We start from the raw sequence: 14,102 nt of genomic DNA on the forward strand, positions 1-14,102 counted from the left end.
AGCAAACATAATGATTTCACATTGCGCTGCAAAAACTATTGATATTCGTGAATAATATGATAGCCATTTACGTCTAAACACCATCCATGAAAATATCAAATTCTTATAGTAAGCTTCTAATAATGGAAATTCAGGTAATACACAATTTAGAGCTTTCCTTAACGGGTAATGTAACTAGAATACTCTAGGATTTATCCGATTAGCCTATATATCCAGATTTTTATTGTATATGCCGTATCAATAATAATTCAATCATGTGACCATACTGGAGGTGATATCACCTGCGGTTATAATTAGCAATTTTCTATATATATAGTATATAAATATTTATTAAAATATTTCTTATAATCCTTTTCACTTTATAAAATTTATTGTCATTTTTTTTATTAAAATAAGCGAATAAATTATTTATTATTTTTTAATAAAAAAATAATTTTTACAATGTATTAAATGGAAGAAATTGAGTAATTGAATAGAAATATTATTTTCTATCAATGTATCAACTATTTTTAGATTAGTAGTACAAAGTCACGTTACCGAAAATTTTGTAGATATTAAGTTTAACCCAAACTTCTCAGGTATTAGGTGCGTCAATTTTATAAGTATTTCACATAGTCAAATGAGGTGCGTCAAATCGGTGAAATAAATATGAGATAACGCAAATCCGTTATCCATACAAACATTTTCTCTCAAACATTTTTTTTGTTTTTTTTTTTTCAAAAAAAAGTAATACTCAATGAGTACTTCTCAAGAAAACAATATTCAACCGCCTTACGAGAACTTGTCTTCTATGACTTCTGCAACTAGTCAATGTAATAATAATATTCAGCCAATAATTCCAACTTTCTTTTACAATCCGCCAGGTTTTCTCGTAAATTATCATATTACTTGTGAAGAAGTACCAGTGTCCTTTGAACTTGTATATCAATTAACAAATGATACCGATGACAACGACCAAACTTATAATTTATATGTTCAGCCTAAAAGTTTTGCATTTTATCACAGTCAAATTAATACGAAAAAAATTTATCGAGTAATTTGTGAATTAGCTTCATCCCAATTTTTAAATAAAAGATTTTATAATATTGACTACAACCAGCAGAGTAATCAACATCAACAACAAGAAATTCCTCCACTACACTTTAAATTCCACTTGAAGCAATTTTTAACTAATTACTTGGCACCTAAAGAAATTTATGAACAGAATTTGCATGAAAATATGATACAAGACAATATGGATGGTTCTCCTTCTTTTCGAAATGCTAGTGGCGATTATACTCAAAATTATCAATGAAGATTTCGAGAATAGTCCGGCATTATTCAACCTCAACAACGATAATATACAACAAGGTATCTAAGGTTTTCCATTAGGAATTTAGTATTATTTTTTTTTTTAGAAAATGTATTAGTTAACTAGTTTAGTATTTTTGTGTATGAATATAAATTATTTATAATATACGATATATATTGTTTATGAAGTTTATAATATTGAATAAATATTAAATTTTTGACCTAAATATGAAAGCGAATGGAATTTCTTGTTTTCAACATCATGAATTATTTTATTCAAAAATTGAACGAGTAATGAATGTGAAATGAAAATACTAGTTATCTGATAAGTTACAGTTATTCTATCAATAAAAGTATATAAATGGAATTTTTTTTTTATTGCCATGAATTCTTCAAAAATGATTTTCAAAATTTACCACATCAACTTATAGATTCTTATTGAACCAACTAATGTGATAATTTAATGAAGTTATAATGTTAACCAAATTCGTATAATTTTCTGCGCGAAGATGTACGGTGACACGAGTATTTCAGCCCTCGGTATTAGAATACTCCAGAGTTGATTATGCTGTATGGTTACACATAATTATGTAATGTATTGGCATCATGGCGGATTTATGAAATACCCCAAAATTTGTCCGTCATGTCAAACTAAATAAATATTTGACAGTATTTTACTATTTAAGTCCCAAATTTATTAATAGTGAATAGTCAAAAATGAGCTCTAAAAAAATTTTTTTGTACCCCAAATCTTGCGTCTAACAAATTTTTCCAGTGTTAAAGGCGCGTCATTATTTGACATTTTTTTTAAGGATAAATCCGCCGCAATGGAAATTATGCTCAGTTTTTGTATTTATTGTATGCATTATTGTATATTTTAATATATACATTTTTTAGTATATAATTTACATCAAAAAAATTAATTTACATATTTTGAAGGAGGCAATTTTTTGTAAACTTATAGAAAATTCCTGCATACAGCTATTAATAATAAATTTTGAAAGTCACCTTACCTCTTTATATATATTTCGGAGTCCTGTTCAATTCTTGAATAAAAAAATTTATGATATCAAACTTAGAAAGTACGTAAGAAGATGAAAAACAACAAGAAGAATAGTTGACTTTTTCTAATGATCACGGAATTTCAAGGAATATTTGAATTATTGTATTACTAGGCGATTATCATATCCAGCTGTGTGATCAGAAGGGTTAATATTATAAGTAAGTTCCGCTAGTACTATGAGTACTACTTCCATGCCGGATTTGGCAAATAATGTATACCTTTTATATTGACCTATCTAAATTGTTCCACAATTTTCAATATTACGTTACTATTCTTATTTAATAGAGCTAGTAAATAAGTATTATTTATTTACTGATCTAGTTTAGTACATAAATGGGTCATCGTAATCAGTTTAATAATTTATTATTTCTTCTTTTGCCCAATAACTTACTTTCTTATTGAACTTAACAAATATAACTTGATCCAATCGTTCACAATCAATATCTCGAATTTTCCAACTACACTTGAATACTACACATCCCAACTCACTGCGCCATTTTTTTCTTGATGGGTTCGTGCGTTATATTATGATCGATAGGAAACGTACATGCTTTAATTAATGCGTTATAATTTAATTGATAATTTTCAATAAGCAACCGCATTGCTTGATGTTCACCACTGTATATTGATATTCTTGGCATTTACAATTATCGTATTTGTGACGAAATTTACTTTTGTTACATTACTTTAAAAAAGAGGTTGCAAAGATCGTAATGTGAACAGTAAATAACAAAGCGTATAATCTTTAATAACTCCAATTTCGTCAAATGAAGTTGCTTCGTATGATCGAGAATTTAATATATAAGACTCGTCCCAATTATGAAAAAGCGAATTATATTATATAAAATTAGCTTATCTTTTAAAAAAATTACTTATTTTCACAAGATATAGATTTTAATTTCTTCGTTAAACTTAATTACCTCAGGCCGAAATTAGTATTCGTCACATTTTTGTGCCGTTACTTAACCATTATTTTTTTTCCAAAAAAAATTTTTTTTACGAGTTAACAAATAATGATCGGATTTTTTTGCAACATATTTACGGATACCATTACACTATAATAAGATGTGCGATTGCGGCTGTCTTCGCCTGATTTCTGGATTTAGCCGATTTTAAAATCAACTGATATCTTTTATAAATATAAAAGCACATTATAACAATTGAGGATTATTTATTTGTTTATCTCTTAGGTGGACATTTCTTTTTTTGATGACTATCATTGTTATGGAGTACCATACAAGCCAACCAAAAGCATGTTGTTTTTACATACTTTCGAGTATGATACGCCATGCACAGTATAATTTGTAATTAAGACTTAAGAGAAATATATGGTAACAAAATTATTTTCCTAAAACTAATAAAAACGTTGGTGTTTTGAATTTGAATGTAATTCTGCCGATTATGTATCAAGATTCGAGACATAACGGATAAAAATTTTCTTTATTGTATATTGATCAGACTCTAAGAAAGCTATTGTAATTCGTAAAATACGAGTATATAGTAAATTAGTACTGTACGGTAATACAAATTAGTACGGACGTTAAAAAAAAAATTGTACTCAGACGGACCTTTAAAAATAAATTTTGATTTTTTCGTACTAATATTTTATATTGTAACATTATGTTGCACACAATATTTGAGTAATATAATAATTGTGTTTAATTATAAATAAACCAATAAAATTTAGTTATTATTTTAATGGTCAGTTTTATTATTATGGAGCTGAATATATTAAAGGAATGAAAATTTATTAGCTTATCTTCAAAGAATTTTATAATTTTATAATTTAACATTTAATTTTATAATTAGTAAGTTATTTAAACAATATTCAAAGTTGCACAAAATACAAAAATGCAAAGTCGTACGATTGTACAAAACAAATTAGTACGAAAATTTTAAAACTTTCGTACGTACTAGTATAAAAAGATTGATTAGCTGTGAATGATCGTACGAACAAAAAAAACACACGTAAGTACTAATTTGCGTTACCGCATGGTCCTATTTTACTCAATACCTGTAAAATACTATACTAAAATACTACAAAAGTCACGTCCGTCTGTCCGTCCGGCACGTGACGATGTACCATAACACTTCAGACTAATTTTTCATTTCGGTCATACGAATAAAAAGTTACGCGAAAAAAATTGCAAATAATAATTCCTTATGACATATAACACATGATCTTGATGTGGATTTTGTCATGAGTAATTGAGCGGCGAAATGTCCCGATACCACGATAACTTTGTAAATACAAAATAATATAAATAAATTATTAATCTACACGGCTCCACATATCACGTGACATTGCAATAAAAATTTTTATATAAACAAAATTCCAACAAATATAACTTTTGAAAAAAATATATACAATAAGTGTAATTTTGTTTTGTTCTGCAGGACAACTTAAAACGTCAAAGTTGGTTGAATGTCTTATTTAACAAATCTTTTTAACTCCGGTAAACATTAAGTGATCTGTATAAGAATTTACCTTTTTTGGACACAAACAGAAATTATCAAAAATATAAAGAATTATGGTAGAAATATAATTTTCATGAGATCTGAAATGATGTATAAGCATATTCGCAATATATATTCACTCTTTTAATTTTTAATAAGTTTTGCATTTGTATAACGAACGTCTAAATTAAAACTGTCTGATTTTTAAATCTGTTTCTATATTTCGCCATAGAACTTAGGACATGGTAATTTTCGTGACAGTTTTTTGTAAGGAAGAGAATATTGTAACATTTATTTGAAGATTATTCATTCAAAAAAGTTCTTATCAATAAAGTCGATCATGATACTCTTCATAAGAAAGATATAGATAAATGAAAAAAACTACTTTTAAGATCATCCCTAAGCAGAAACGTATGAAACAAATTATAAAAGATTTCTTAAAAAACGATTTGTATTTATATTTTCAAACTTGCAATGTTAAACTATTTTCTATTATTGAAACAAATCAAGTTGATTGATTATAATAACTAGTTACATTAATATGTATTACAAAGAGATAAAGAGCCTTTTTTAACGCAAAGGATAATGGAAAAACTGTGAACAAAATATAAATTAGATGTAATCATAATTCTAAACCACAATTCAACCAGAAAAACTTTGACCCGCAAGCTTTACAATCTTTTTTTTTTTCAAAGAACACGTAGAATCACTTTATTGGAAAATTCTTATATAAAATACAACTACCAAACGTACTACCTAAGATCAACTAGATGTGCTCCATGAAATCTGATATACAGTACAATCTAAACTTCCTATTAAATCTATTAAATAACATTAATTATTATATTTTATAAATTTTAAAGCTGAAAGAAATTATTTAAACATAAAATAAGATGCTTCATATTTGTTATATTACCGTAAAACGCTTTGCATAGTACTTAAGTACTAATACTAGGAGATTATATTAGAAATTATATGATTAATAAGTATAACACCCGGAATATTATATATTCTAACAGGGGAGGGATACTATACATAGCAGTGTACTATACAGATGCTTTATGATATTATCATATTATTATAGTCTATTTCAGTATCCATTATTGTACAAGTACATATTATTCGTTAACGATGTCAATATAATCAAACAATCTCACAATATTCTAACATTCTTTAAATAAGTTGAATTATTTACCAACAATTACGCTTATTATTTTATGAAGAAATAATATTCAATAATCTTGGCACTTGGCCAAATTAATTTTTATTCATTTTTTTTCACATTTTAAGTTTTTAAAGAAGAATCAAAAATAGATGTCTATGAAAGATAATATTGATGCATTAATTAGCCGTCACAGGCGTCACACCCTATTGAAAACCCGTATTGTATAATTATAATAATTATAACAATCTGTAACTCCTATCCGCCCATAATTTGCATGCAGACGCCCAATATAATAATAATAATAAACAGCCACTCAGATTGATGCATGTATAAAAAAAGTAAACAAAGAAACTACATTTCCAAAAACAGTATAAAATCTGATGATCTTTTTACTGGGGATAAATTTTATTTATTGATGCACCGAACTGCGTAGAACATCCGAGGTCATGTGAACTCAATAAGCTATTTAGTTTGCATATATTATTTTACCTGTAAAATTTTAATATATGTGATAAATGATGCAATAGTAATTTATCTGTATCTTAGTCTAAAAAAGTATCAGTATTCCAAAAAAAGCATGATCCTGTCCTGTAAAAAATTTTATTCGTAATTTCTGTAAATCTCAGAGAATATGATACATTTACGGAAAATAACTAAAAATCTAAGCAACTTGGATATTGCTTGCAAAGATAAATTTACAAATAATTTCATACAATTCATATACTTTGGATTAATGTCAATTAGATGGTTTTAACGCTTCTATCGGTTCTTTTTTGCGAAAAAATCCAATCGATCTGCATCAATAATAAAAAAATTTCAAAGACGAACCATTCAGGTCACGTGCGCAACTTAATATTCCGACTAATAACAAATCACGTCCAATTTATCAGAATATAAAAATATGCTGCCTAAAAGTAATTTCTTATAAAGAATGGTTTATTTAATTATTGTTACAAACATATGAACATACGTGTTTATTGTTTGGATATTTAAGAACTAAAACAATGTTCGTTTTTTTCACCATTGCTTCAAGATCACTAATTCATTATACTGTATATCCGTCGCGTTGCAGTCCAAGTTTACTCATCAAAATATCATAAACACAATTATAGGAATAATAGAATACATCGTTATTTATATGCCGTATGTTTATTAAAGCAATTTCTCTTCTACGGACATAGGTCAATTGTTGATTTTACTTTATTATCCAGTATAATTTTCGGCTGATGATACAAAAAAGCTCACAAAGTTCTAATATATATTTCTCTTAATTTTGTTAATTTTTAGCGATTTCTAAAATAAGAAATTACAAAAATTTGTACATAATAAATAATATAAATAAATTATATATTAGTTTATGAACATAAATAAATTTAAAGTAACAAAAGGATTTCTAAATAATGTTATTGTCGCTGATGAGGTAAAGTACTATAGCTTAGTGTGATTCTTCATTAAAATTTAAGTCGTGCAATGTGAATATTTATTTTAATCACAATGTACATTTTTTATAGCTTTACCGATGATATACAATAAATAAATGTTGTTTATTACATATAAATCATTACAAATATATTAATGTAATTAAATTTCATACAATAAAACAACATCGGATTTATGAAATACCCCAATTTGTCCGTCATGTCAAATTAAATATTTGACAGTATTTTAGTCACCAAATTTCTATTTAAGTCCCAAATTTATTAGACCCCAAATCTTGCGTCTAACCAATTTTCCCACTATCTGCTATCTAACCAATTTTTTCAGTGTTAAAAGCGCGTCATTATTTGACATTTTTTAGGACAAAAGCTTAATTAGTATTAACTCCCGAGGGCGCAGCAGCAGGGTTTTGCTTGGAGTCATGGTAATAATATATTAATAGGATTTATGACGGAGATAGGTGGTATTTCAATGAAAAAGTTAATAAATGAGTTTAAAATTTCGTTATATGAAGCAAAAATAATTAAGTATCGTATTTTTTAGAAGACGTTGCGATATTTTTTATCCTACAATCGTCGAAAAAATCAACTCTGATTGTACAATGAAATAGGTTAGATCACTCCAACAATTTTTCATTTAATCATAAACGCCCTCCTCTGATTTTCAAAAAAAACCCCGAAAAATTTTACGCCGGAATTATAAAATTTGGCAAATAATACAAATCACATGACATGAATATGCTACGCCGAAATTATGATAATTCTGGTAATGTTTTTTGTCCTCCAGATCGTTATGTTAGACGAAGAATTGGAACAATTCTGGCTGGAATTAAAATTAAAGCTGCGTAATGATTAATTCCGGCCAAATTTAATGCCGAATTCCTTCCGGCTGGGTTTTTTTTGGACCGATCGTAGCCACAATAACAAATTAGTATATATTAAATATATAATGTTCTAAACAAACAAAGACAAATCGAGGACTAATTTAGAAACGCTTCTAAAGCATGTTCATTTAGTGTAACGTTAATGAAATATCTATTTATGATAGATAACCTTTAAATGTGCTGTATCACCTTCAATCAGATATGACTTGAATGATAAACTTACAAAATTTACCTTTTCATTATCATTTACAGTAGTTTGAAATCATAATATTAGCCAAATTCGTAATCACGGTAGAAATAAGCGCGAGATAGTGCAGTAGCACGATATTCAGCCCTCACTCTTCGGTTTAGAAATTCTACTAATAATCATTATGGATCAGCTGAGCAATTGTATTGATTATGGAATATTGTCATCCGATTAGAAAGAAACAAAGAAATTTAAATTCTATTAGCAATAACTACAAATAAAAATTTGGTATATTTATATATTTAAAGTTTTTTTTATTTATGTATATAATACATACTGTTTTATTGCAATTATTTCGAAAATTTTCTTCAACTTTTTAAAAGATTGCGTGCATTTAGTTTATTAAATTTATTTTATACATCAAAGAATGTAATAAGAAATTTATCGCAAGCTATCAAAATAACAGATAAATTATCGAAAATTTATTTTCTTCTTTTTTGTTTATTCATGATATTAAATGGAATTACGAGGATCACAGTTCAAACTTTATAGCAAAAAATAACTTTCGTTCTCCATATGAATGTGGAACCTTCATTTGAGTGACATGTGTTCCAATCATTCTAATTTAAGTTAATATAATAAGGAAAGGTTGTACAGTTTATTTTGTAGATCATTTAAATATTTGCTGCGGTTAAAATAAGCATCATCAGCGTTACGGTTTCTTTTCCCTTGTATTATTTTATTTTATCTTATATAAATTCACATATTTTAATGAAATTGAAACCCGGTCTAAGTAAGAAAAAAACTGAATAATCTTTTGTTTTTTTAATTTTTTTAATAATTTCTGCCATTAAACCAGTCAAACAAAAAATTTAGTGTTAAGGCCAGGCTAATTGGATTTACTGTTTATAGTTTTTATTAAAGAAAGAGAGGGGGAGGGGGGACCTAAATTATTTTTTACTATTAAAGTTTTGAAAATATGAGGGTGAGGGAAGGAGTAAGTAATAAAAAAATTAAATTTCTTGAAACCAAAATTTTTGAGGGGAGAGAGGGGAGGATTTAAAAAATTGAAAATTTTTGTTTTTTTTGGTATCTATCTAAAATTTAAAATTTTTTGAGGGAATTTTGTTAAACAAAAAATCAAATTGATCCGGCCTAAGCGAGACAAAGTGTTTTGTTATTATCACATGAATAAAACAAAATCAACGAGAAACAAAACAAATAAATGGATGTTACTTTTATATGAATATATTATAAATTTCATTTCACTAAATAAATTAATTGATTCCAATTCAAAACTCATAAGTCTTCGTCAGCTCTAACATATTAGGCGTAATAAGAAATCAGTGAGCTAGTATCGAACTCCGTGAACATTGTTTTCAAAATAATTTGCCATATTATGTTACTTCTTAAAATTAATAAAATTAATAACAAAGCTACTTTCGCAACGTCCTCCAACCTTTATTTAATTTATGTATTATAATATAAATCAAACAAAAGCTCTATTTGAGTAGAACCTAATGATTAAAATTGGATTTAATAGACTTGTTATAATAATAATTTATTGACTATTCTATTTGTACACTAGTGTGCGAACACGGATCACGTGCTTATAACACTTTTCGGTGATCTGCATAACAATTTCCTTTTTGGAAATATGTTGAAGAAGAATCAAATTGTACATTAATGTACAGTGAGGGTGTACGATATTAACGTACAAACTGGCCGGAATTAACGTTAACGCTATCACGTGCAAGTGTATAACTCCTAAACTCGGGCCAGTTTGTACGTTAAAATTGTACATCCCCAAAGGACGCCCGTCTTTCTGGGCTGTTTAACGTTGCTCTGATTTCCATAAATGGTAATTCAAGAATTTTGGCTGGAATTATAAAATTTGGCCGAAATTATAGAGCGCGACATATAAATATATAATATGTGATAAATCTTACTGAAAAATTCTAAAAATGGAAAACTAGAGGGTGTGAAATGGGTGACATATTTTAAGATTATTTCATAGCAATATCATCTTGATAATTTCACGTAAGTTACAAAATATTATTTTTCGTAAAATGGGTAGTATATTAAAAAATGGAGGAGTTAAGAAATCACACAAAGTTTCCACTCTCAAATTTTTGAATAACAAAATTTACCTAACTTTAAAATCAGCAATGATAAATTTTGTTATTACTTAAATTTCTTTTTAAAATGCGATATAAACAAAAAAAAATAATAAAATCATACCAAGTATTACCCAAAGCCATAATCTCTTATAACTTCTTACACGTTAAAACTTTTAGAAACCAAAAAATTAGTTACTAATTATATTTAATATGCAAATGACGCCTATACCATAGCCCCATTAGAATCTTAAAAATTCATTAGATTTCGCATTGTTTGTTTGTATTTATGGAACCAATTTTTATTTCAAAGTATATTTTATTGGTCAGCATACGACATCAATTAGTTAACAGTAATAATTGCATAACATTCGAATTTTGTTACAAATATGCAACAAAGAAGAGTATCACCGTACCCTAGACCCTAGTTATTCAGGAAAATAATTAATTTCTAATTCGTTATCATGAAGTATTTCACCGACATAGGTCATTGAAACAACTCTTCCATTCTCATTTAATCTGTCTGCTTTTCCGCTGATTCGAATTTTCAGTTGCTTTAAATGATACGTGAATAAAATGGGACCTTTTATCGATTAAGGAGTGCTATACACGATACTCTCAAGGAGGGGGAGTACAATTTGGTCGATCATGATGATATAACAATTATGGTTACACCTGCACAAGCAAAACAATAACGTATTAAAGTATTATTACTTTTAATTGTCTTAAGAGCAAATTGTATTATTGTAATTATTTGATGCGAAATCTCATCGCAGCAGCTGCAAATTGTACAACATTTAGATTGATTGAATCCAAGTAAGACCTATTTATGTATTGTATAATATGTAAGAATTTTCTTTGTATGCTTCTTTGCCAATTGACAATCTATTTATTGTATCCTAAAAAAATAATATTTTTCGAAGTCACAAGATAATTTGAGTTAGAATGAGTCATCGTTTTTTTTATTAAAAAAAAAAAATAATAATAATAAATGACATACGAATTCAATAATAAAGCATAAAATTATGTTTGTTTCATAGTAGCATATAGAATTTACTTTGAAACGTAGTGCAATTTAATAAAGGGGTTACGTTTCAAAAATATTGTAGCATAACATTTGTATAATACCTATTTATAATATACATATAACAGATAAAGAATAAGAAAATGAATGACATAATTTAAAAGTAATAATTGTGTTTACAATTTAGGCTGCACAATAATGGCATCGTTACTATTTGAACTCTTATTAATTTGTTTTGGCGTCAAGCGATTAAGGAAAAATCCTTTCAAATGAAATTCCAAATTATCTCTTTGAAATTTTGAAAAAGTCAAATAGTCTTGTTGTGGTTCTTCACCTTGTTTATGTTCGATGCCATAAATCTTTTTGTTTAAAAATTGAACAATCAATGAATGTGAAATTAATCTACATGTTATTTGATAAAAACTATTATCATCAATATTGTAATAAAATGTATGGTCAGATAAAGGGTCGACATTCTTGTTTGATAATTCACAAGTAATGTGATAGATTTGAGAATCTCCTGGAGGATTGTAAAAAAAGGCCGTTCTATCATTTGAATGGCTTAAAGAGGGATTTGCTAATTGGGTTAATTGATCAATATCAGTGCATCCTTTGACAAAAATAACGTCACTCATTTTTGAGGTAAATAAATTAAAGGATTTGAATTATTTTTTTTTTTTCAAAAAAAAGGTTTCTTAAAGGATTTGAATTTTTTTTCAAAAAAGAGTAAGCATGCTTTATTTATATCTTAATTATTATTTATGGTTCTTTGTACAATTACCAATTATAGTTAGCACTATAATCTATTAAATGAATACATTTGTGGTATATTTAAGAGATACGGCGTTTTTTAACACAAATGTAAATATAAAATATTTTTACTATAAATGTTTTAAAGCAATTTTATTTGTATTCCAAATTTAACTTTTATCAAAGTAATAAATTTAGGACGGCTGTTACCTTTTGTTTTTCCCCTAATAAGTCGACGTCATGTGCTGACGATCTACAATCACAATGAATTCTGAAATATTTACATAAAAAACATTATTAATAGAACTACTATTAAAAATTATTTTTTTCAAAAAAAAGTGTTTATATTAAGCATAATTCTATTCTTACAAGTGCATAAAATGTATTGCTATGAAAATAAACTAAATATTTAATATCTCTCTTTAATTAGCAATTGGGATTTGCGAGAATTACTATATGTCCAGGTTGATGGTAAAGTGTACATTTTCTGACTCTTTATCCACTAACTAGAATCTAGAAGAACCTCTTCTGGTTGATCTAGTTTGTCATTTAACTTTCATTTATCCAACGAATGGTGCCATAAATTATAAATTTAAATAAACTGCTTAAAGTAATTGTGTGTCATGAATTATTACAGTGTACGAATAACAGCCGCTTAAATTTAATAGATTCACTAATTAATTGGTGATTACAATATGTTAACAGATTAATATTTAGTGTATAACTAAAGAAATTACATTTTACGCCTCTATGTTTGGTTGTTGACGGCGGAGTTCATCACTCACCGAAGGGAAAAATATTATATCTACGCCTCCTAAATCAAATTTTTAAATCCTCATATTCCAGAATAATGAGTTTTTTTTATAGTAAAATTTTTAATTATTTTAATTAGTAATTAATATCAAACTTAAATGCATTATTTTATGTATTATGAAACGTATAATTAGTATATGTCATTGTTAATTATTAACTTACGAAAGTCCAATTTCGTCGAAATGCTTGATTAAATGATTAATAATCCAGAGTTTAATAATATGTTCAATGAATTTCGGATTTTGGTCACATTCGGTATATCAGTAGTGAACTCTCAAAAAATTGTACGAAGTTTCACTATGCCAATTAAACTAAAAAAATCTCTAATTCACTATGGTTTTAATTTTTCTTAAGATAAATTATCGTTATTTTCGTTTTATTTTTTTGTTGCATAATCATGCGATCACGTGATATACTTTATTTCACGTGCTCGTGCATAATGCCGTAAATGCCGTAATGCGGCCCCGTGCGGAATTTTTTCGGGTGTTCACGTGTCACATGACCAATCAATATGTACGATGACATAATCATATGTCATAATTATATAATTAATTTAATATAAATACTGTAATTTGATTGATTTGAGACCAAAAATAAAATGACATGATCGGTGATACAATTTTTTCTTGACACGAAAATTACTTATAAACACTTTGCATTTTTCATGACCAAAGCATTAAAATCCTCTATACAGGAAAAAAAAAATGCGTTTATCATGAAATTATCCTGAAAATTTCCACATTACAATAACATTTTACACTTGAAAAGTTGTTGAAAATTTTATAAAAAACTTTTTAGTATCGATATTAATAATGGTAATATTAGTGTGATGAAGCAGGTTTCCACATGAGCGATCACACTTTTTTACCTTTTCTTAAAATATTTATAAAGCTATAAAGAAATTTTATTTGCAATA

General features: G+C 27.0%; 2 protein-coding genes across 2 annotated transcripts; one reads left to right on the plus strand and one right to left on the minus strand.

The window, feature by feature from the left end:
- Positions 1–736: 736 nt before the first annotated feature.
- OCT59_017010 (uncharacterized protein) lies at positions 737–1,294 on the plus strand (the record flags this gene model as incomplete). The annotated part of the gene is made up of 1 exon (XM_025329130.2): positions 737–1,294. The coding sequence occupies one exon, from the start codon at positions 737–739 to the stop codon at positions 1,292–1,294; it is 558 nt and encodes a 185-aa protein (XP_025178611.1).
- A 10,242-nt stretch (positions 1,295–11,536) lies between these two features.
- Positions 11,537–12,301, minus strand: OCT59_017011 (uncharacterized protein). Its single transcript, XM_025317250.2, has one exon. The coding sequence runs from the start codon at positions 12,256–12,258 to the stop codon at positions 11,800–11,802; it is 459 nt and encodes a 152-aa protein (XP_025178612.1). The 5' UTR covers positions 12,259–12,301; the 3' UTR covers positions 11,537–11,799.
- Between the last annotated feature and the right edge of the window lie 1,801 nt (positions 12,302–14,102).

This window comes from Rhizophagus irregularis, chromosome 25 (genome assembly GCF_026210795.1).
Source record: "Rhizophagus irregularis chromosome 25, complete sequence".
In the NCBI taxonomy this organism is placed as follows: Eukaryota; Fungi; Glomeromycota; class Glomeromycetes; order Glomerales; family Glomeraceae; genus Rhizophagus; species Rhizophagus irregularis.